This window comes from Gymnogyps californianus, chromosome 2 (genome assembly GCF_018139145.2).
Source record: "Gymnogyps californianus isolate 813 chromosome 2, ASM1813914v2, whole genome shotgun sequence".
NCBI lineage: Eukaryota > Metazoa > Chordata > Aves > Accipitriformes > Cathartidae > Gymnogyps > Gymnogyps californianus.
This window is the reverse complement of record NC_059472.1, coordinates 12930849-12956248: the sequence shown is the minus strand read 5'-3', so window position 1 is coordinate 12956248 and position 25400 is coordinate 12930849. Positions and strand designations below refer to the sequence as shown.

Sequence of the window (25400 nt, the reverse complement as noted above, 5' to 3'; positions counted from 1 at the left end):
GCAAGTCAGGCTCACCAGAGAGATGCAGAGCTCACCAGAAAGTGCTCATCTCAGACCCTTCTTCTCTGAGGAAAAGGAACATGTTAAAAGCAGCCACAAAGCATGATGTCCAACTGACAGGGACTTCAGCGGGGAGGTGGTTCCTACTCGCCCCTACTCTTCACACCCCAAATATTTTAAACGCGATAATAAAGAGCATCTGCCTTAATGAGAAAAATCACATGAACGTCCCTGGCCTGCTGACACAGCAGAACAGTTCAGCAACAAGCAGCTGTACTGACTCGCACGTGAAGCTGACCTCACACTGGCTGTTCAGCCAAGCCAGTTCTCCAAATTCACTGCATCTGAGGAATCAGTGAAATTCAGTTTTGTGTAACAGGAAAAAAGACATTTGAGAAGATCTGGTTTGTGACATTTTCATACAGACATGGTTCCTGGTTTCCACATCACCTCTTAAAACCACACGCACTCAGTAAGGAGACATTTATTCCATTATTTCTGTTTTCAAATTTTTGGTACAAAGTTTATTTTCAGAAGTTCCCACATGATCCTTTCTTCTACCAGCGTCTTTTAGGATTTTTCTATCTCTGATTTATTTTCTTTATCTGTTGAAGCAAAAGCAATAATTGCTACGGAAAGCAATAATGGCAATATTACAAATATTTTACAGCAGCATCCATTCGTCTCTTTGCCTCAAAAAAATAACAAAAATAAATCCAAAGACAAGATCAGTACTGCCACAAAGGCTTAGGTTTGTAATATCCAGAAGTATGCTGCGTTCCCATATATGAGTTGCACAAGTCCAGCACAACTTTCCAAGTTTGTGCAGAGCCTGATAAATAAGACACAGAAATATCAGTTATGTTATACTGTTTCTAAGAACTTTTACTCTGTAAAATGTTTGGTCACTCAAAGCTATAAGCTTAATCACATATCAAAGAACACAGGCAATAAAGCCCATCTTACTAGAACATATAGTATTAGGCCAAACAAAATATAAGAGGACAAAATCTAGTGGTCACTGAAGCCTCTTCAAAAAAGGTCTAAAACAGAATGTTTCCATCATGTATCAGAATAAAAATGTACTGTATTAAAATTTGATTTTTTTTTTTAACAAGCTGTCTTTTAATCAGTCTTCTATTTACAGTGCAGAACTTCTGCCAACTGCAGTAGTTTAACTTTGGCACAACACTAAGTTCCAATCCTTTTGAGTATTCAAGTCCTGTGTGTGTCCAAAAATTTTCTTGGTTTCACGAAAGATTAGGCCCATTCACAGTTAACCAGTTATCTTGAACTTTTTCAAGAATTGCTTCCCCTTCACCACATTGGGCAGCTACAAAGGAAAGACACTGTAAGCTATTGCATCATTCAAAAGAAACTCTTCATTCTAAACAGTGACAGTATTGTTGCTTCCTTTAACATCACATACACCAGACAGATCACACAGACGGCTACGTACTGGACACCTTCTAAAAACCTTGCTGGTTGTTAGTGAATCGTCTTCCTCATACTTCAAATACATAACAATGCATTAACTTAATTTCATTTCACATGTCAAACAGGACATTTAAATATATTGCAATATATTATAGAAAATTGCAAAGCGCCATCATTTCTGTAAACGAGATCGACACCTGTTAACTCTCCTGTGCACATGAAGAGCAGTACCTAGTGCCACATCTTCTATACAATATAAAGCCTTCCCAGGTAGGGCAACTCATTTTAGTGCATTTCTGTACAGACTGTAAGCATACATGCAGATAGCCAACTATGCAAAATTGGAAACACTTTTGTAAGCTGGAACTGGAGACAGGGGAACATTTCGAAATCATAATGGAGCTCTTGTGGTTGATCATTTCGTATCCCAGATGAAGACTTGAATCTTCCGTCATTCTAGCAGATTCTTTAGGGAAAGTTTCATGATAGGCATCTAGTATTGAATAAGCATAAGGAAATACTTTCATCAACTGGGACACAAATATTATATGTCTTAACACATTTTAAGTTATGCACGGTCCAATGTTCATATAGTAACCTTATCTCTAAAACACTTGAGAAACCCCAAATCATTTTTATGCCACAGCATTATAACCAAGGATCAGTTACTTTATCCACCACTGTAGTGCTACCTGCTCTAGAAAAAAAAGGCAAAAAAAGAAAAAAACAACAAAAAAAGGCCTCACACTTCCCAACAAGCATCAAGTCGGAAGCAGAGGTAAGTACCATTGCTAACCACAACACAAAGATCAGTGCTGCCATCCAGCCAGCACGCTCCCAGGCGACGACCCATCTCGCCTAACTTCTGACATCTGTAGTGTCAGTGTCTGCCTGCAAGCCACGTGTCACAGTCCATGCAGTTTAGGGTACAGTTCATCTGCCCAACTCCAGGCATGCAGGGTGAGCAGGCTTGCATTCGTTAGGTGTACTGACTAGCTACGGTGTCTTGCTCAAATGCAGACATCAACATGCAATCAGACAAATCTCACCTTAATTCATGAAAAGTGCTACAGGATCCTCAGTTACCACTCTACAATGTTGCGTAAGTCGTTTTTGCAATGACTATCCACGGAAAAAGTGCAGATGCTCTTCATCGCAGAAGGAGAAAAACCCCCAAAAGCTCAGACCATTAAACTTGAAAATACTGGCTGTAAACCACCTGTGCTTCAAAATCTCCCTTTTTAAAAGTGGGAAAACGATACAGAAATTTGAGCTATTGAGTGTGTATAAGTAGCTATCAAGGGGATTTTTCACTTTCTGTTACAACGTGCATTTTAAAATCTTTCCCTACAGAATTTTAATACATCACCAAACCTCAAGTAACTTGACCCAGTAAGTTTGTGTCATGCTACTTGGTAAATCTACTTATCCTAGGATATCACAAGCTTGATGGAGCATACAGGTGTAACCCAGCACTGTTCAGTGCAGGGAACTGAGCCCTCTACTAGCCCTTCCCATCTCTAATTTACTTGATCATCCCAGGCATTATGAACAACTCTCAACAGTTTTACTGCTCTCTGATCATTGATACTATCTTTTCGTTACTACTGAATATAGGCAAAATTATTTTCCAAGAAAAAATAAATTAAATCAAAGAAAGTAGCTATATTTCATTGCGCACTCTATTTTTGTGCATTCAGGTTAGGGCAGGGATATTTAATATTACAGAAGCTTAAAGATTATCTTCTCTCCTTGGGAGATATGAATATAGACAGATACGGGACTCAGGTGGAGGATGCAGATCGATACTGTCATATTTACAGAAGCAAATACTGATACCCAGCCTGAATACACAGTGCTCTGTTAAGTGCAAAAGGGAAAATGCTCCCCACCTTAAACTACAGCTTGGTTACTCAGCAGCCAGAGACTAGTTGTCAGAGTTACTGCTGTGCTCTCATTTCAGAGGAAAACGGAGGAGGAAGAGAGTGTCTGCATCTTTGGGCTTTCTGGCCTATGGGGACTGCATAAGCCCATGGATCACTTTGTATGGGCTCCAGAAATGCTTTTTCTGCTCTGTAGAGGAAGGGAGTGCATTTGCCTGCCTCAAGAGTTCCTTGACGAGCAGGAAGAAAGTAGGCTTTTGCCCAAAGTCAGCAAATCATGCATTAGAAAAATTATTTCATGTCATGTGCGGACATTGCAAGAGTTTCCTTCCCAATAATCAAAGTTACAGCCAGACACCATATTGCATACAACATCATGAAAAAAGTTTTTAAAATGGTACTGGACAAGGTTAAAAAAGGGAATGGCCTCATTTACTATAGCATATCAGAGATAATCCACTAAATTCTGATCATGAGGTACTAGATATCTTTCCTCTCCTTTGCTTTCAAAACAAAGCAGAGATTTCTATGTGCTAAAAATGAGTGATTGCAATACTTTACTTGTTCTGCCAGAACAGCAAGGGTAAAACTTGTTTTGCTTATGAACTTTTAGGTAAGTGAATTCTGCAAGGGCAAGCAAAAGTCAAGAGCCTTCAAGCTTCTGCATTTTCTCTCCACTTCTTACAAGCCAGCACTCTGTTAGTTCATTCAAACCTCCAGGGAGGAACAGGTCTGACTTCCTTTTTACAACAAACGCTAACCTTGGGGTCATTGAGAGGTTGATACTGGGAAGACAGCACTGTTTAAGATGGAACCGTGCTCTTCCATTGTACTCAGAAGCACGAGCAAAACATGCCAAGCAGCAGCACGATACAGTGACGGTGCATGCCTCACCCGGTTGTGACACTGCTTGTGTTCTTTTAGCCCTTCTCCCTCTCCATTCTGGCACAGGATTATCTTTATTCTCTCTTTAGCTGAATTCCAGACACAGCAGTAACTAGCATCATCAGATCAGGTACTCCTGGCAGAAACAGCAGATGGAAAGAGGAAAGCTCTACCTTAGCTCTAAAGGAACGGGTGCTCACAGCTGAATTCTGAAACAGTGCTCCCAATGAAGACTGAGAACAAACCAGATACCTAGAGGTAAGATTTGAGCAAGATCAAAGAGCTTCTTCATCTCGGTGTCAATGACAATCACTGAAGCCTGGCTTATAACTACCTCAAATCTAAGAGGTGAAGCTCCACAGAAATACAGAAAACATACCACAGGCTCATCTACACACAGTTCTTCACTGAACAGGGAAATCAACAAAACCCCACATGGACACTCACCCCAGTGACTCTCCCTTTCTTGCCCCTTCCCTCCCCACTATCAATGTAGCTCAGTCGAAGTGGCTTCCAAAACACCCTGCAGGTGTGCGTAAGCTACAAGAGGGAGCCAGGCTGCAGGGGTGCACTGCTGCTGAGCACAGCGATGCTCAGATTCATCATAAATTAAGACACTTGCTGATGTGCTTAAGTTCAGGAAGTTTCCCGCATGTAAATGGCAGAATGAGAAGGCGCTGTATCCTCTCCACCCACCAGGCGATTTCTGTTTCTCTCAGGTGACTATATAGTGTGCCTTGGGCACCTAGGTAAGGAGCACAGCAGCTAAGGTTGGCTGAGATGAATCTGGGCTAAACCAGCGTTACCAGTAGCTTTGAGTTCCCACCAGCCACGACCACAATTCACAGATAAAACAGACCAGCATGCTGACAGCTCTTTCCAATGCTTCTCCTGTCAGTCCTGATGCGGGAGGCCTCCGGAAGGAGTTTCCCTCTCTCCCAGTATGCAGTGCAAATATACACATGCTGTAAACATGAAATAAACTGGTAATTAAAGAACTCTGTTTGTTCAAACAGAAGTAACAGACAGATTATGAGCAATAATGAATGCATACAACTGCTGTCTTCAGGCTGAACCCATCCAGATTTTTCTCATCCTTGACACAACTGAAAGGCTTAAAATGCGCATGTGGCCCAAAGGAAATGTGGGTACTCTGCATCTCTCATTAGCCGACCCACAGCACATGGTTTAATTTAAATTTTATATTCTGCAAAGAGAGGATGTTCCTCAGTGGGCTGTAAATACTAATATAACCAGTGGAATACATGGAACTGTAATATTTACAACAACTGAAAATCTGGCCCAGTATACATCAGCCACCATCTCTGACCATTTTACTGAAAGAAGATGTCCAATCCAACTATATTTAGTCAGATAAACAATGTATTTCCTCTTCCTGTGTTTTTCAGACCAGATGTGCTAAGGCCTACCATTGTAGCTGAGTGTTATTTAACAGAATACTGCCAAAATGGAAAACTTCCCAGTTTAATCATATTATTAACTTGGATCTTTATTTTTTCCCATCTTTTAAAGAAGGTCAGATTTAATACTAACCTAAATGCAGTCTCTGCTAACAAAAAATGGAGATGTTTATTTGGACAGGTTCCTTGGATGGGGTGTGGTTTTGGTTGGTTTTTTTGAAAGAAAATTAATTCTGGGTCAACTTTAAGGATTAAGGCAACTCCAGATTTTGCTTGCTAGAGGCATATTCCCAAGGATTTTAAGGATTTGCGTTAATATTTTTGGAAACTTAAAAATAGTATCTCTTTCCCTACTAGCTTTGTCCTTTCCCACTCAGCAAGCACTGATTTTTGACCCTGTATTCCCAGTGGAGCTTGAAGCTAACACGAGTCTTTCTTGTATCTGCTGGCATCTACAACAGCCTCATCCATACCATTACCAAGCCAAACAAGAATACCTCCCAACCACATGTAGCAGTCAATGCTGAGAAGGCCAGATCCTAATCTCTCTTACACCACCTCACATCCAGAGTCATAAGCACTCCAATGAAATACGTTGACAACACAGTTTTGCTTCTCCCCCACTCCAAAGTTAAACCGAGGGATTCTTGGCTAGTCCTCTCTAGCACCGCCGGCCACTTTGTGCCTCACCGATTTGAGTCTTGGAAGCCAGGAAATAGTTTCATCATCAAATTCGTGTCACACACCAAAAGTCACTGCCTTTTTCTTTCCAGCAATTGCAAATAGTCAGAAAAGCTCACCCTGGTAAATGGCTTTCACACAGAACATCCTCCTGCAACTCAGGCAGCCTGTTCAATCTGGGAGCAGAAAGGCAGCTACAGGTGTCCAGAGAAGAAGGTGAGTTAACAATACTTTTTTTGTCAGACGTTACTCCCTTTCTTGCTTTGACCTGGGTTTCACCCACAATCAGGTATGAAAAACAGATCTAACATGGACTCCTCTGCTTCAGAAAATGATGACTAAAAGGACTTTCTTGGTCTTTTGACAGTTATCACAGTGAGGAAGAAAGAGTAATTCCAGATTAGATTCTTGAAAATGTGGAAACATTAGGACACATTTTCTCTACACTAATCTGTCTCTCATTGGTCATCAGATGCAGAAGCCTACAGAGAAGATGCTGACAGATGTGCAAAAGGAGATTGCTAGCATCCTTTCCATTAGTGCCAACGTAAAAGCAGACAATGCTGGCGACAGCAGCACCAATTCATCACCATCTTTTGACATCTAAATATAAAGTAACTTATCCCTAAAAAATACAGACTGACAGTAGCAAGAACACAAACTACTCTTCCTTAGAGTACCAGTTCTCCAGGATGCCAGACATCTGCCTAAACTAACTTCTGTGAATTTGGCCCATTGTTTTTAAGTTGCTAATTCAAACTCAGTAGAGTTGAATGTCTTGAGACTAAATGGCTTGCCTTTTTTTTTTTTCTGTTTTAAAGACACTTATTCAAGATGCAGATGTTTTGTATCACATTAAACTAATTCTGGAGTTCAGTTCAGGTAGATCAAACCACCTCTAAAAGTAAGTGTGTTCACCCAGCAGCCCTAAGAACAATCAGCATAGTGGTGAGCTCAATCTGTTAGGATGAATTTAGGTTAAACTTGTGCACAAATCATTCAACTGGGCTATCGCTGAAGAACAATTAAACACTAGCGTGTTCATCATTCCTAACCGTCTAAAAGCCATGTAACTTTTTTTTGACAATTAAACATCATCATTGCCACAACTTACTTGAAAATCTTTCTTACTAGCACCCGAAGACGCTTTTCGTCTCTGTATCTGTGTATTCTTACAAAACCCTAAGCAACTCTGAACAACTTTTAGGCAGTTTCCACCTCACGTTTACCTTAAAATTCAGTGTAAGATTTCAAGAAATTATTCTTTTTAGCTAGAAATATACATACTTTTCTTACCATTTCCAACAAAGGAAAGAATGCACAAGCTAAAAACGAATGTTACTATCAACTGCATCAAGTCTGTCAGGCATTTAAATTAAATTGATGTAGGATACACTGATTAAATGTAACGAAAAGCATCTTCTAGCATTAGACTCATTCAGTTAGCTCATAATTATCAACAAGGAACATTTCAGCACAAGTTCTGTAAACCCAAAACACTCTGAAGATACACAAAAGGTGCCAATATCACCTCATTTTCTTAAACCAAGCAATCCTCACCCCTAGGTTCATTGATTCCTTTGTCACACTTTTCCCCTTCTCTTTTGTTTTGAACTCTTTCCTTAAGAAATAAACCCAGGCCTTGAAACCTTTCAGGTGAAGCGATGTTTGCAAAAAGACATCTTAGGTTTTTGTATTTTCCTCCTTCATGAGCAGGCAATGTTCTCCTACATCAACGAAAAAATGCGTCAGTGTTTTTTTGGAATTAAACAACATAAGGCAATTAAGTATTGAGAAGCAGTCACGTGAATGATGAACATGAACCTTCCCATCAGTAACGTGGAAGAGGAGGAGCTGAACTGGATCCGATTTGTAACCCCATGTCCTAGGCTAGGCCTGAGGATGTCCATCTCTTGTAGCAAGGAAGCAAATACTTGTTGCCTGCACAGGTAGCATCTTGCCCATGTTCTTTTAGGTGGAAGGAAGATGCTAAGCAGGTGCTTGCTAAACTGAAGGCCATGAAAAATCATTTGGCTCTTCACCATAACATCAAACCTAATTCATAGGTTTCTGGCCCCCAAATCCCAAACTGCATGTCAATCGGATTTTGAAAGTTTACGCTTAACGTGTCGGGGGGGTTCCCAAGTATCACTATCATCTGTTTCTTCCTCATCTTCCTGATCTTCCAGCATTTCGTCTTCCTCCTCATTCTCATCAAACAGCTCTATTCCAAGTTCTAATCTTCTTTGCCTTTCTGCAAACCACTCTCTGACCTGCTCATATCCCATGTGAGATTTGGCTACCAGTTCATCGAGGTCTTGCTCATTAAGGAATTTGTGCTTCATATAGTAGTCCTTCAGGATTGCTGTTCCAGTTTTGAATTTTATGACAGACATACCTCTGTCCCAGCAATTTAACCTCTTGCTTCCCCGAGGCCTCCCCCGAGGCCTCCCTCTCCCCCTCCCTTTTGGTCTTCCTCTCCCTCTCTTTCTTGCAAAGCCTTGGCCATTCAGACTGTTTGCATTGGCGCTCTGGTAATAATAATACCATTTCAATCCACCATTTTTCCAGGCATAGCGAGTATCTCCAAACCAGCTCACAATTTCTGATCTTGGGAGCCCAGTTTCTTCCGCCAGCTTGTTGTATTCTTGTGGAGATGGCCACTGAGTACGGACAAAGGAACTTTTAAGCATGTGCAACTGCTCTGGTGATTTTTTGCCTGTTTTGCTTGAAGTGGAACACCCTGATTTTGCTCCTGCCACTCCATCTCCCACAGATGTTTCTCCAGCCTCTTCTTTTGAGCTGCCAGCATTGCTCTCATTCAAGTCAGCTCCCTCTTCCTTCAAGACATTTGATTTCCTTCTTTCTGTAAACCAGGCATCAATCTCTCTCCTGGTCAGTTTGGTTTGGGCTCTTAACCTATTCATCTCTTCGTCAGTAAGGACAGGGTTATTAAGAAAACTTGCTTGGAGGACTTGCAGCTGTTCAGCAGTCTTCTCTTTGAATTTCTGTGGGGTAAAATCAGGAAAAGTGCTCCATGATGACTTGCTCTGCGGAGTGACTCCCGTTGGGGACTCATTCATTTCATCACTTGAATCAATAACAATGGTGGCACATGAATCACTGTTGAGATGAATCCCATGATTATTCTTTGAGTTTCTCTGATTGTAGCGTGTATCGCTGAACCACTTTTTGATCTCTCCTTTAGTCAGGCCTGTTATTTTCATAAGTCTAACAATTTCTGAATCTTGAGGAAACTGATTTTTAAGGTAGCTGACTTTCAATTCTGCCAGCTGTTCCTTAGTTTTTTTTGCTCGGATGCCGAAGGAGTCAGGATTTATCAGTGCGGATTCATTTTTGATAGGCTGAGGGGCTGGAACGGCAGCTACTTGTTTGGTTTCTGCAATAGGCTGAGCAGTGTGAATCTGACTCTTCTGTAACTGTGTTTGGTTTGGGACTCCCGCTACAGTCAAAGCTATTGGGGCTGTTACTGGCAACGTATTTGCACCTGCAACTTGAGTGAGAACAAGTCCTGGCTGACCAACTATTTGGCATGTCTGTAAAATTGAAGGTAAACCATTGCTAGCAGCGGAAATGTGTGCTGGAATAACAGTAATTGTCTGTGGCACAGTATGCACTGTGCCATTAAATTGTTTCCTCCTTGCTTCCTCCACTTCCTCCGGCGTCCAGCTCACACCGTGCTTCAGACGCTGCGCAGAAAACCATATTTTAATCTGTTCCTCTGTGTACTTAGCTTGAGTGGAAAGAACAGTGATTTCCGACATGGTTGGATATGGGAATTTGTTGTAGGTGTTAAGCAAAAGAGGATTGTTATCCAAAGCAGTATTATAGGCTGGAATGCTATTTACAGGTATTAGGACTTTTGGAATCAGGTTTGAGTTCTGTGGAGCTGTAACAGCTGTTATAACCTGTGCCACCCCAGGCTGAAGCACTGGTGCTGGAGTCACTACCGCACTGGCCACATCTGCTGCACTGCAAACAACTGAATGGCTCACTTTTGACTCAGAAACTGACGGTGGTGGGTTTTCTACTACTTCTTCAGAGTTCGGCTCATTTTCAGTTCCCTTTTCTTCACCAGGAATGTCATCAACTACATTGTGGAAAACAGCGATACGTTTAGCCTCGGTTTTGTTTTTCATCATCTTCATAATAGGAGTTTTGCTAATTGAGATCCCTGATGAGGGGACCTCAGAAGAGTCAGCCTGTTCAGTGTTTTCTTCTCTAACAAAACTCCCATCAAAAGTGAGATCGTTTACTGTTTGTTCAAAGATTGTCTGATTATTACGTTTCACCATGGTCAATTTAAAATTCTCCTCTCCAGGGTGGTACTTCAAATTATGTTCTGAGAGAGCATCGTATCTTTTGGTAAGAAAATTGCATTCTACACAAACGTAGGATGAATTTAATACTACGTTGGGATGTTCAGAATCCACATGAAAAGTAAACATATTGAGATCTGGAGTTTGAAAAGTACAGTATTTACACTCGTAACCACCTTCTACTTTATTTGTATTTTTCTGATTGTCTGAATCCACATACTCATGAACATCCTCATCACTTGTTACGCTCTCTGCTGTAGGGTTATCTGCTGGCGCAAGTATAGGTGGTCCTTCCTCCAAGTCTGACACCATTTCTAGATCCGGATCCTGCTCGTTGGCTAAGACCATGCACGGTGTTGTTGATTTTCGTTTACTTGCCATGCCTGTTATGTGAAAATGATACTGACTGGTCAGATACAGACTTAGCTTCAAGCTCTTGATTAATAATAATGGCTTTCGGTACTTCAAGTCAGTTCTCGTAAAGTCTCAACATCTATCCCATTAGCAGCTTTTCTTTTGTAGTGCAATCAGATTAAAAATAGATAGTTGAGGATGAAATGTTGAGACACACTGTTTTAAAGTCCACATCCACCACCTGTAGCAAAGAAGAGACAGTGGAATTAGTTCAATTTAAAGAGTAACTTCTATTCTGCTACATATTTTGGCTTAAGGGAATTCAGTCCTTTGGGGTTCAATCTGCCACTGTTCATCCCCTGAAACAAGCACACGCATTCCAAAAACCAGCAAACCCATTCTAAAAAGAGTTATTTGAAGCTAAGTTAAGAAAGGCAAAATCTCATCCACTTATTACAGGCTGAAATTTGTTTTAGTTTGTGTCAATGCACTGAAAGGCATAAAACACAGGATGGTGTAAAACAGGCAACTTTCTGACTGTTTCCCTTTCTTCAGAAGCCTTTTTCTTGGCACAATGCTGAGGTCAGTTGTCCTACATAATTTCTGCAGCCTTGCCTTTGGACTGCTTTGCCTAAGCTATGACAACTTCTCTCAGCTGGCCTGTGAGCTCAAGTCCTTCCTATCACAAACTCAACCCCAGTATGACATCTCCACTACTGACTCTGTCATGTCTTTCATGTCAGAGGTTGTGAAGGGTCCCAGAAAAGGCAGGCTTAGAGTGTTTTTCTATTGCATTATATATGCGAGCATGAGCATGTGCAGGGCCTTTCTCCCAAGTCTGAAAACAGGCAAAACAATGCCTTTTTAAGGCACTTTGACAGACAAAAGATGACTATCCTTTCTTCCTAGCTCCCCAAATGTCATTCTCCAATTGAAGACTAATCCCAAACCAATAAAAGTTGATTGCTAGCACATGGCAATTAACTAAAATCTGCTTTCATGCCTCTATGCATTAAAAGGGACATGATTGATTGTGTGAACTGTACCAGAGAGAAAAAGCATTAAAGACTGACATAGCAAGCAGAAGCCAAACAAAATTATGTATTTTCTGTTTAGAATTCCTTGTCCATTTCTAAGAAAAACTAAAGTACCACCAAATAAATTTGAGGCCTACAGAAATTCAGAGAATAAATATAATCTTAAACAGCATAGACTGGAGTGAATTTTATCCCACAAGGGACCACAACTAGTCTGTTGGAAATGATGCACAATCTTCTGCAGAGGGTTATAAACTCTGTCATAGTTTTCTTCTTGAAATAAAAATCAGACACTGATTTCTCATACCAGAAATCCCATAGATACATGAATTTTTAGACAGTGGAACAACATCTACTTCCCAAAGTGGGGGCATGCTGAAGTTCAAGGGGAATACTCAGTAGCTGTTTCAGAAGGCATAGAAAGGGAACAGCATGTAACAGGTTAAAAACAGAAGGCCAGCTTTGTTCATGACAAAGTCTTAAAGGAAAAAGAACAGTGTAAAAGGAAGAAAGGCAGTTACAAGAAATGGGAAGGGGAAAAGAAATACTATTTTTCACTGTAGGATAAAATGATTCTTTCTTTTTGATTATGGGAGTGCAGAGGTTGTGGACAGGAAGGAAGATAAATAATTCTTAGCTTCACGTTTTTTCTTTAGGCAAAAGACAAAAGTGTTCATCCATAGCTGCCACCCAGTGCTGCTCCATAAGCTCTGTTTGAAACAGAGGTGCTTCACCTCACTTTTTCATAAAAATCCTCCCCAAATGTTTTTAACAGTCACTCTCTGCACTACTTCTGGGCTTACATCCGAAGTGCACAGCCTGACATGATAGGCTTTTTATGCCAAGGATACGGTTACACAGCATTAAGGACACTGACAATGCTCAATAAATCGTGGGTAATCATCATTCTGGGATGACAATTATTTAATAGTACTGAAGTTGAAAGATACCCTTCTTCCACAAGTTAATGCTAGCAGTCTGTCAAACTGCACAGAAGTGTAAAAGATATTTATTTTAATGTATATACAAAGTATGTATTGCAGGCCATCTCATTTATCTTTGCAGTGAGAGAACCATGAAGCAAAGCTAAATGGATCCATTTGTCTCGGTGTCCTGAGGGACAAGAGGTAGAGCATTATTAACCGTACTGCTTCTCTGTGGGGCTAGAGAGCTCTTGACAAAAGAAAGACAACTGCCAAGACTCAATGTTGAGCAATGCTCTTGGGGAAGAGCTGGGTGGTATTACCTAATCTTTCTGCGATCTTAAGTAAAATTTCAAAAATGCCAGAAATGCCCATTTTCAAAAGCTACTTAACAGCTAGTTCTGCTGACTGAAGGTGCAGTTTGAAAAGTGACTGCGGTACTCTGCAGTGCCTCATCCCTAGCACAGCACATAGGATCTATATGCAGGGCAGCCTGAGTGAGCGTAAGTGCTTGCTGAAGGTCCTGTTCTGGGATGGCACAGAGCACAAGTGAAAGCAACATTTGACCTAACATGCAGTGTTGAAGCATGCTCGAGATAAGGCTGGAGATAACAAATAAAACGGGAAACCTGTCCAACAAATCAGTAAGTGTTCTTCTCCAGTCCCCTCACTTACCCAATAGCATTCACAGTGCCTGTAAGCCTAAAGGTCCACGTGCAATTGCATCACTTGCAGCCTTTTAGCTAAATCTCTGCATCACATCTCTGCTGTGGTTCAGTTTCGCTCATGGTGCACAGGCAGATTATCCTATCCCTCCTCTGTTTACCAACAGAGCAACATGTTTCTTTGATGCAAGCAGGTCTCAGAAAAAGAAAGCTGCATCTTTGCTCTTCTGACTACGCTATGTAAGATTTTTTTTTTTTAAAAGGATGTTGTGATTTCAAAACCCTGTTTAATTCAGGGCTATGAAGAGCTACGGCAGCATTCACTAAAATCTCAACAAAGCAAGATGCTTGCAACCCTCCCCAGCCTTTTTTCCTCCACAGACTTTACAGAAACCTCCATTCCCTTCTCATTCGTGCTAATGGGATTATTTGATCTGTAGCATCCTGCCTGACACGTTCTCTCAGTTTACCAGGGGATTATGAAAACTCACACTCGAGTAGTTTATCAAACCAATTATGCGTCACCCTTGTACTTCAGTTCCTCTAAAACACCTCTCCTGTACTGCTTACAAGAATGCCATGTGGGACCTTGCCGTGTATCTTGACTTCAGTAAGGTTTGCAGCATCCCGTTCCAGTAGGCCAATTACTCCAGCAAAAAATGAAATGAGATTGGCTTGACATAGTCTGGTTTTGACACATACACCTTTTTAAGAACCTTGTTACAATTCTCTAGGTTCTTACAGACTGACTTTTAATAAATTCTTCCTGTATCGTCCTGGGAATGAAGATCCCGTTAAGCAATCTGTGATTCCCTACGTGTTCTCTTCCTCTGCTCATGCCTCTCCCTCATTTAAGACTAGGTACTATGTTTGCCTGTCAAGTCCTCTGAGACCTCCCCCCGTCCTCCATGAATTCCTGAAGATCATCACTAATGGTTCAGAGATTGCTTTGGCTTGTCACTTACATACTTTAGGGCCAAAAACATGACTTAATACTGGTTAAGATTTTCTGTTTTTATCTGGACTGTATTTTTATCCCTCACTGTTAATATCAACATTATATTGTGCAAATTGGTTTGTAATGAAAAATTCCAGGTGTTTGCTTTATGTCAAAAGCAGCATTTTTCAAGGAAAGAATCTGAATAAAAACTTTCACTTAGTTGCACTCTTAATCTCTCAAGACATTCATCACTGCAATCCCCTTCCGTAATTCTATCTCAGATTTTCATACAATTGACATTCCTAGCAAAACCAGCCCATGAAACAGACATTTTTCCAGGAACATAAAAAAGTAAGTGCAGACATGCTTTTTTGAAGGTCCAGGATCTTATATTTTATCTTTGAATAGGCAATTGCTCAGGACACTGCTCTTCAGAAACAGACCATAAACAGTTAATAATCCCAATTCATTAATAATTATATTAAGACAGATTTATTCTCCAGAGTGGAATTCAACATTTAAAGTTGTCTCTATAGCAGATTTGGATAAAGATTTATATAAATATTTTCTAAATGCAGGCAGAAACCTTCTGCCCCTTTGATTATAGTTTGAGAAGGAAAAGACAAAGGATTGACAGCAGAAGACACATGTAAAATAATCTGTTTCTAGCACAAATTTTTTACCCATCTCTTCCTTCCCTCCCCCAAACAGGAGTAGCTGATGCAGCAAGAAAATAAATGAGATCACAGAAAGTGTTCACTGTGTGTTCAGGTTTTTCTCCCTGCTTGCTGTATGACACTTCCATCCAGTGTGCAGGAAAAGCATGCTGACAAAAAATCCAAACCCACATAATGTGATTTTAAGAATATGCACAAACAGGGTGGCTCAGGAGCAGATGAAACAATAGAAACTGCTTCTAACTTTTCGAATCACCTAGATTACAAATTGCCTACGATCTCTCTCAACTCAGAAAACGTTTTGTCTTCTCCTTATAGTGTCTGATTAATCCATGACAATATGCAATTGTTGATCCTTTGTTTAGCCTCCTTCTAACTGTCACCATTTTTTCAGAGTAGATGTATCCATTTCAAAAAACTATTCTGCACAGAGCTCAGTGTAGGCTAATCTGCTCTGATCTGTGCTGCCTCTCAGCGAGAAGGGTGAAGGACTTTGTTTTATAGTGCCATTTTCTCCAGTTGTTCATTATCTGCAAAGTTCAGAGGGCATTACTTCTTATGACTCCAAAATAAAGGCAAATCTCTATCTAAACCCTGCAATATTCACATTTGATTCCTGTTTTAAAATGAGGTCTGGTTCTAATTCAACACGGGAGCAAAACTTGTCAAACTCATTTCAGCAGGACTTCACGTGTGCTACAAAGATAAGGGCATGCTTAGGGTCCTTGCTGCATTACAATTTGTAATGAGGGAGGCACGTTCCAAAAGCTTCTGTACTGCCTGCCCACACGCAGCTTCAGGGTATGCCAAAGCTCAACCCATGCTGGAGCACCGGGAAGCCAACACAAAGCCCAGCGGAGGCTGAAAGGAGCCTGCCACAGGACATGCGACTAGACTTTCTCAGTTACCTCCTATCCCCACTGGTTTTAATGGGTAACGAGCAGGTTCCATCAAAGTAAACTTCAGAATTTCAGGCCAGAAGTGACCACTAAATGACCTAGATTATCCTTCTCTATTACAAAATATCCCCCAGGTACCTCTACAGTGAGCACAGTAACTTGTGCCACTGCTTTTGACACACAAAGCCACAACCAGTTTTTATGTCTGGTCACACAGAAGCTACGGATCAAACCTGACAAGTACTCAACAATCACGGGTACACTGACGAAGAAGTACCTTTAACATATATGGTGTGTGTCTCTGCTCCTCAGTCACATAAGCATGTATTTTCTATGTGATCCAGTCACCTTGGCAGTTAAACCTCACATAGGCAGGTCTTTTTTTTTTTGACCTCTAAAGTGTGGAGTTCAAATTGTGAGCACTCAGTACTTTTAACATCAGACATCTCTGCATGATTATTCTTGAAAGTGAGTATCAGACTTATGTAAATGTTTATCATATCCAATAAAATGGCAGCAGAGTTAGGGATACTTTTTTTGCATAGTTAACAGCTCTGTTTTGTTTTGCTTGCTGTGCTGTTACATAGAAAAAGGAAAGGAGGAAGAAATAAATTATTGACACGAAAAGATTCTAAAATGTGTTTTGGGTTGAATAAACATTTAATTCCACTCCCAAAATGTTTCATATTGGCTTTTAAAAAAATTATTCATTTTAAAAATTGTTTATCAAAAAGTTTCTCCTTAAAACATCAAAACAAAAGGTTTTATTCTCCTGGGATTTCTTTCTTTAAAATTAAACAATCTGGCACAGACATGATTTCACAAAATGTTCCTTTCGACTTGATTCTGCATTTTTTTTTCCCAGACAAAAAATTTCTAGAGACCTTCGTTTTCCCAGGCCCTAGTCTAGTGCTGGAAGTACAAGACCTTCCTTTCACTTCCCGGAGTTTGTGTCCCCAGACACCTTTCAGCTTCTTCAGAGACCAAAGCAGCAGTCCTACAGATGGTCTTCTTTGCTAGATAGCCCGACTCATTCTCTAATCATCCCTCGTGCTATACAGGAACCCCCGCGCTTTTAAAGGTGACACAGCTCAGCACAGATTGTCTCCCTCTCCTCTCCCCCTCCTCCACTGATTGCAACTAACCGTACGTGCCCTTGTCACATTGGAAACCAGATTTCAAGTCGGCTGCTATCTGCTTTCATTAATATTTGCCTGTCACCGTAGCAAAATGATACCTTCTCAACAGCAATTAACAGTATTGGGAGCACTCTACCCTTAAATAAGTGGGACTAGGTCTCAGGGCTTACCAGCTCCCAACGCTGTTATACCTCCTGCTAGGCCAGTGGCATTTGCAGGAGCATGAGAAACAGCAGCAGCTTAAGGACTGTGTTGATGCATGCCAATACAATAACCTAGATAGACGGAGGAGGAGAATCCATTTAATACAGGTGGTTTAAAGCAGCCTGCAAGTGTGCATGACAGGCATAAAAGCATGATCAAGAGCAGGTAACAAAACATCCTGCAAATTCTACCTTGGTTACAAAAAGGTAGTGATACATTATGACTCATAGTTCTGCCAATTTTTTTTTTTTTTTTTTTTTAAACAGTGGAATGCATTTCTCAGACCTCAGGGCTAGATCCTTGCCAAATTTCAAGTTCCTATGTCAAATCCCTGAGGCACAGAGCTGTTCAGAAAAAGAAAGATAATACGGCTTTTACATTGAGATTGCCTCTCTTCCTCTCCTTGCTTCCCTCCTCACTCTGTTCATTGTGCTCTTGAACCAGCTGAATGTTCCCCCAAAAGTCAATGAACAGAGAACAAAAGCAGCCTCCAAACAGAAACAATGTGTGAGAAATTCTCATTTCAACGATCATAAGAAACTGAAAACGAGGACTTAGAATAGACTCACCAGGTGACACTAATACGCACTGCTACATGCTCCATATGTACACACAGACTTGCAAACACCAGGATACAGACCCATAATTTAAGTAACTTGTAAAGGATCCCAAAATACTTGAAATAAATGTATAAACCCAGTGTTTGTATGAGCCAGTGTTTTATGAATGAGGGAAAAGAGCAAGGACTTGGAGTGTCACTTGAAAAGCAAAAAAAAATACAGTTCTATTGCATGGACCTAGGTTAGCGCGTGTCAAGGTGAAGACTTTAAGGCACGTTATCAAGGCTGCAACTACTCTTTAGAGCCTCCTCTACTACTTAGGCCACCATGGGCTTTTGCTCACACGTTCTTCCCCAGAATCTCTTCTGCATGCCCTAGACCCGCCTGTTTCCCACCCCATGCCCTTCTTAAAGCCTCCTCCAGCCTCTTAGGTCTGCTACCACTTTGTGAGAAGGTCAAGGAGCGCAGTGCGCGTATGAAGTCCTTTATTTTCTTTCCCACATGATTTGCTTCTCCACTTAGAAAGTAAAAGATGTGACTTTGGAGCTGACATTTTAGAAGTTTTTTTTCATGTGGCTCCAGAATGCTTCCAGTGTCGTATAACAGCTTTACAATTGTAAGCTGAATCACGTAAGTTAAGGACAGACAAAAGCAAGAATTCACCTAGTCCCTACTGACAGACTCCTCCATACTGGAGAGATGCAGAAAAATTTTGCATCTGTGCTTGTAAGCACAGCTGATCTTACAGAAGTTCTTCAGGATGTTATCCTCTGACCTGATCCAACCGACGCTGGTCACGCAGCAGCACTTTCAAACACAAATACAACACTTAAGTTTCCCTCTCCATATTCAGGGTACTTGGATTAAGTGCCATTAAGTGCAAGTATTCCCAGTGCAGCACTAAATTACTGCCAGGACCAGCATGAGACTGTCAAGCTAGCTCAGATTTACCTGCCTCTCACTGCAACACCAACATAATCTTGGTCTGCTACAGATGAACACCAGTTTTGGGACATGGTGATGGTAGAGTAACAGCATCTCAGCGCTGGCAAGGGACTGCAACCAGTTGTCTGGAGAGGTTGCGGAGATCTGCTGGGACCTTTTAAGGAATTTCCATCCTTGGAAGTTTTCAAAACTTGGTGAGACCCCAAACAACCCTATCTATATCTTCACAGTTAACTTTGCTTTGAGCAGGAGGCTGGACTAGATGATCTCCAGAAGTCCCTTCTACTCTAATTTTTCTTCCTAGGATTTTGGGATGTTTCAGCTTATAACTAAAAGGAAGAAGGGTAGCCCAAGCTGCCTGCATAAACACTCTCTGCAGGTCTCAACCATCTAGTAAAATACCACTGTGTACCAAGTTAACCTTTGCGAAAAGCAAAGAATTTTTATTTGCAACAGTGACCTGACTCCACCCCCCTGCTGAGTACTGTACTGTACTCCTTAGATGCTCCCGCTGATTTCTGTGGGAGATAATGTCTTATTCTGTGTGTGACAAAGACTGATCCCCCCTCTCCCCCCCCGCCATCATGCATTCACAGAGTAGATAAACATTGTTTACTGCCAATCAGCCCAGTGACAAAAAAGGTAAAAGACAGGGTCTATAGAGCCTTCCAAGTATAACATGCGGAATAAAAAGCTGAATCTCAAAGTACGGTCACCCACAGAAGTCAGAGAGATGACTGCGTACTCAAGTTACCACGGAGTAATGAACGTTCTTAAAGAGTCAGCAGACCAAAGCAAGTATCTCAGCCCATGGTACAGGGAGCAGGACGTTTGCAGTTACCATGTTTAACATGTTCTACTTCACAAGGGCTGCTGGACTAGGAGCCCAGCAGTAGCCTGATGCTGTCCCACACTGCCCCTGGCTCACCTAAATGAAGGCCTTTGATGCAGCAGCAAAGTAACCCAGCAAGAATCATCAAGTCTTTCACCAGACTGGTTCCCTGCTCCACTGTTATCCAGGCTGATGCTCCAAACTTTGACTGTGAAGCTCACCTCTGTGACTTACTTTCCACCAGACACGTGACCCCTCTCCTAACTGCTCAGAGCCCTGCTCAAGAGGACAAGCCCCAGTTCAGGAGCCACTGGCCGAGGCAAGCCGGAGGCTGCACCTTTTGCCCTGTTCTGCTGGAGCTGCCTGTCATGTGAGCAACTCTTGCAGGAGAAACACAAACCTCCGATGTTCAGTCCTGGCAGGGAAGTAAGAGAGAACATTACTGAAAACAGACTACCCGGTTTCACTTTTTGTCTCTCACGTACTAGTATAATGGTGGAAAATTAGCACAACAGGATTTAAGTGGAAAGTATGTAGTTAACTAAAACGCTGTGCTTAAAATGCATAGCTGTGGAGCTGCTTTCTTCTTTTTTTGCATTAAATACCATCAAAAAATCGGATTAGTTCTGTTTTAAAATATATAGGTAGTTTAAAGCTGCATAAACACCCTAGGGTCAAAATCATACTCTCACCGATTTAATTGAGAATGGGCAGTAGAATTTTATTTAAAAATACTGTATGTGTTGATAAAAAACACATTTAAGAAGCAACAGAAAAACCTAAGCAAAATGACACAGCACGAAACAGGATAGCATCAGAGTTGGGGGGAAGGAAGAGAAGAATCAGTATTATGTTTAAACCTCCTATTATTTAGAGTAGGAAAATCAAAATCAGTTTTAGTTAGAAACACTTTGTTAATTTACATTAATGTTTCAAGAACACACTGAACACATTCCCTCATATGAGTAACACCTATCTAATTTACCAACATTAAACCAGTCATCCTCATTAAGAGCACCGATGACTGCCTGAAGTACTGTTCTAACTGTAAACAGGTAAGTTTTTAATTAATGGGATAAAAGCACTGAGTAAAAAAATCAGTATTAAACCGGACAGTTTTAGTTCATATAATTTTTTTTTTTTTAGAAGCAAGTTGTCTTAGTTAACTAAGTTTGAAATTCTCAGTGAAAACACTGAATTAGTGGCAGTCAATGACTAACCTTAGAAACAGACATTCACTTTGTAGACATCTGCACTGAGTGAAGATACGAATTATTTTCTGAATGACAGAAGTGTCCTGCCTCAAAGCTGAAAAAGCACGACAGGTTGTTTTCTGTGTAAGATCTCCAATTCAGGTTTGAGCATGAGCTCTCCCAGGGCTAAAATCTTAACAGACATGGATACATCATCACAGAAACAATAAATTTAATCTAGTAAGTATAAAATGTATCGTATTTTGTCTGATAAATCTGTAGGTTTAAAAAAAAAACCAACACAACAGCCATGCTTGAATAAATGTATTCTTAGATATTCTACATATTTACAGTAGTTTACAAATACAGACATGTTATGCTGTTTAGGGGAATTTTTAATTAAATTTTAATTTCCGCCCAAATGCAGTTTGACATAAATTAGGAGTAACAGGAACTAATCATTATCTGAAAAACAAGATATGCGTAATTCACTATTTTCTAAGAAAATGACAAAAAGTAAAAATTAATACTCTGAGTGAGTGTATGTTGAGATAAAGGACTGATAAAATAAACACTCACCGATATAATTTATCCCTTTACAAAATAAAATTTTGCAAACCACCACGATATCAAACACTGAGAATTATTCGCCATTTATGAAAGTTATCAAAAGCACAAATGCAAATCAAGATTAGAAGAAATAATTTAAATCAAGGTTCCCTACATGCAGATTTAAACTGTGATTAAATCACCTATTTTAAACCATTTTGATTTTTATCAGTTATTCCAGTTCCCATATATTAGGATTGTTTTTGAATTAATGCGTTAGTTAAATGATACCTGGGGGGAGACGGGGGAATACAAATATTGGTAAGGAGAGGCAAGCCGAACATGTTTAGTCTCATTATTAAATCAACCAAATTAGAAGAGCCCAGGATAGGACTGGGGTGTGGTACTCGAAGAGAATGTTTATGAGAGCGTCCAAGTTTAGCATAAGAGAATAGGCAGGCCCGGAAACCCCACAGGAATAAGATGCATCTGTTGTTGTAGGCAACCCCAGCAAAATGTTACTGGTTCACTAGCCTGGGGCAAGCTTTTTTTTTCTTTCCCTTTTTTGACAGCCAAGTACAATATTAGCTTGCTATTTTTTTTTTTTGCCATCGTCAAGCTGAGGCCGGGTGAGAATATTTTGTGTCTAGACTAATAAATGTTTGTAAGGATTTTGCAAGACTGGTTTATGGGAACAGAATCCACTTTTTGTTTTTCTGCTGGAAAAAGCAGCATTAAAAGCAAATGAGCACCATCATGCATTTGTTTTAAATTGCATATTACAGCACTGCTATTTTGTGTGCAATCAATACATAATTTGGAAGAAAAATGCTTTTAAAATTCAAAGCTATCCCTGAGCAGCTAAGGTTCTCTTGGAAACTGAAGGAGGAGTCTGAAATTATTGTTCTTTTGTTTGCATCCCCCAGTGGGAAAGGCAGCACACAACTAGAAACCACTGTGCTTTGAGGCAGCATGAATCATTAAGAATAAAGATCAACCCCCCTTCATTTAAACACCAGATATTAAAACTGAATCTAGGACAATGGTAAACTAAACAGACTCTTTCCTTCCCAAGCAGTTATTGGGTTAAATAAAATATCAAAGGGACTATATAAATCTTGTAACTTCCTCTACTGAAATAAAAAGATACTTATATGTTGCAAAACATGGCCTGTCTAGATCCCAATTACAAGCATCAACTTAATCAGTGGAAATTACTGGGATATGCATGGGCCAAAACCTACATTTTCTTTTTAATATTTGTTTTGGAGGGCGGGGTATCTCAAGATGAAATGGCTGACTGAGCTCTTTATTTCATTCCTTTGGGTGGAAATGACTGAATCTTTCCACACAAGGTAGTGCAGAGAAGCTGCTCTGGTGCAAAGCAATCTTCAGTCCCAACCCTCCAGCAAGCTTGCACCCTCAGCCCGTCTCTCTCTCTCGAGTCAGCTCTCTGCAGCATCCGGACTTAAACGTTGCCTGGTAAGGAAGAGGGCTCCTGTTCAGTAATTCACAGATAGTAACTTCATGAGGATTACATCCAGAAATAGGATATTCACTTATATAAATGAGCATATATCTGCAAATTCTGCCCTTAGAACTAGCTCGGGCCCATATGCATCTGGCCTAAACTGCAGTAAAAGTATTGCTCGCTCTTCGTCAGTAAGCATGTGTGACCACAGAGTACAGCGTTTGCACCGTCATAATCCACACAAATATTAATATACTGGAAAGCTTTAAAAGCCAAGGATTCTGAAGTAAAATTTCAGTGTATTTGGTAACGTAAAACTTCTCCCTCTCTGAACATTACATACAATGATTAATATACGTATTTCTAAGGATGTGCGCGTGTGACTCTTTCTTTACTATGTGTGGGAAGAGTAAACTTACTTTACTTCAATATTACTTTTTTTTCCTCACCTCTTCCCTCCTTTCCTCAAAAGAAACAAACAGTTGATATTAACAAGGCCTTATTTTTCCCCTGCAGGAACCCAAGAACTAGAGAATTTAAAAAAAAGAAAAAACTGCTACTTGTCAAGAATCAGATTTAAAATGAATGTTTGTAGACTCTAAGATAAAACACCCAAAGTTGCAATCATTTCACCAAAAAAAACCCCAGTCTCCTTCCATCTTATTTCTTTTAATGAAATAAAAAAATTAGTTCTCTACTCGCCCACAAACTCCTCCAACAAATCTAAGTAAAACGTATTAAGAAGTCAAATGTGAAGAACACTCATAAGATACAAGAAGTAACATTATGTGGGTCTGCATCATATTTTAACAGATACCTACAACGCCAGCAGGGATCCTGTACAGGCACCAAATCCTCAAACTGATCTATGCACAAAAAACTTGAACTCACGTGACGCTCCAGGTACGATGAACCTTTTGTCAGACCAGATCCCCACTGAGAAGTTTGGAGGACAGAGAGCCATAAGTACTCAACATTGCAAACAAGGCTGGACATTGTGCAGTGCTGAACGCTCCAAAAATTCCACTGAAGCTACAAATGTGTTCTCTTGCTGAGAACCCTACTGAGAAACAGAAACCCCAAGTCTTTATGCTTGCTCCATCTAGCTCACTTGGCAACCGCTGCCAACTACCTCACTACTCCTGATACAGCTCTGATTTGCAGAGAGCCCTCAGCTCCAACTGATGTTGCTGAAGGCAGCTGACCTATGTATAAAAAGGCAGTATTTTTCTACTTTGAAAGTATTCTAAAGATTAACTAGGAATCTGGACTTTTTGAAGAAGCACACAGCTATAACTAAGGTTTAACTACCAGTCTTCTACAGCCCAGGTAGTAATAATTGTTTTTTCCTGCCTCCTTCCCCATTGTATCCCCTTTACTCTTTTTAGGACATACAACATTCCTAGATCTCATTTTGACCTAATTACCAAAACAGAACCTTACACCCATGCACAGAGCCAGGAGGAGAGTTTTAAAATCAACAGCATTTTGACATACGAAGCATGTCTTTCCATTGTAACACACAGAGGAAGGCAATCACGTTAGCACCATGTTTTATTTAGGCTAATATACCTCAATTTTTAGGAAAGACAAGCTTAGAGACCTCTACCAAGATTGCCTCAGACTACACAAACATACATTTCCATCTATGAAGCTCTTAGCACCTTTGTAAGGTAAGACAATGTTAAAATAATCACACTCCTAACCTATAAACAAGGATTCAAGCCTTAAAATCTATATAAAATGATTGCCTAATTCACAGTATTCATTGCAAGCTAATGGCTATTTCCCATCCAACAGATGCGGTTCATAAGATGCTTTGAAGATTCAGAGTGCTGAACATGTGGAACTTTTACCATAACCATCAGAAAGTTCAAAAGCTCATTTCTGTCCTTCTGTCTGGTGGGGTGAATCTGGCGCTCACAGAACGATGCTGGCTTTGCCAAACAGCGAGGGCTGGTGTTAGGCATGCCTCATTACACAGTTCTGTCTGCCCACTGTTTAAACAAAACTGCCAGCCTTCAAGGCTTGCTTGAGCAACGACTGGGTCCCCTGGCAGCATGTTAAATTTCTTCAACTCCTAGTGAGACCAGTAGATAAGGAAGGTGAGCAGCAGGTTACAAAATGCCACTGGGGAAGGCAAAGTTGCACGGAGTGAACCTAAAATACCGAACTCACTTTTTCAAATGGCTCCAAACACAATTTGAAGCCTGTTCTTTGGAAGTTGAATATATTGAGCTCCTTTAGACCTGTTAGGCACAAGCAGAGGTCACACAGCTACAGGATGTTTGCAACATTAAGTTCTTTGCTATCTTTGACGTCATTTAAGGAGTGCAAAAAGTGGCATATTCGAAGTTCTTTACCA

General features: G+C 40.5%; 1 protein-coding gene across 3 annotated transcripts in view; it reads right to left on the bottom strand.

Moving 5' to 3' along the window:
• Window positions 1-468: 468 nt before the first annotated feature.
• ZHX1 (zinc fingers and homeoboxes 1) overlaps window positions 469-25400 on the bottom strand; it is a 28078-nt gene continuing 3146 nt past the window's right edge. The window contains exons 3-5 of one of the 3 annotated variants that reach the window (XM_050915847.1): window positions 8132-11242; window positions 7868-8034; window positions 469-1930 (exon numbers count right to left, since the gene is read on the bottom strand). In XM_050915847.1, coding sequence (XP_050771804.1) covers window positions 8404-11028 — 2625 coding nt within the window. In that variant the 5' untranslated portion in view covers window positions 11029-11242 and the 3' untranslated portion in view covers window positions 469-1930; window positions 7868-8034; window positions 8132-8403. Of the gene's footprint in view, window positions 1931-7867; window positions 11243-25400 lie in introns of all 3 variants that reach the window. The other 2 variants (XM_050915845.1, XM_050915846.1) reach the window with 2 other exon arrangements.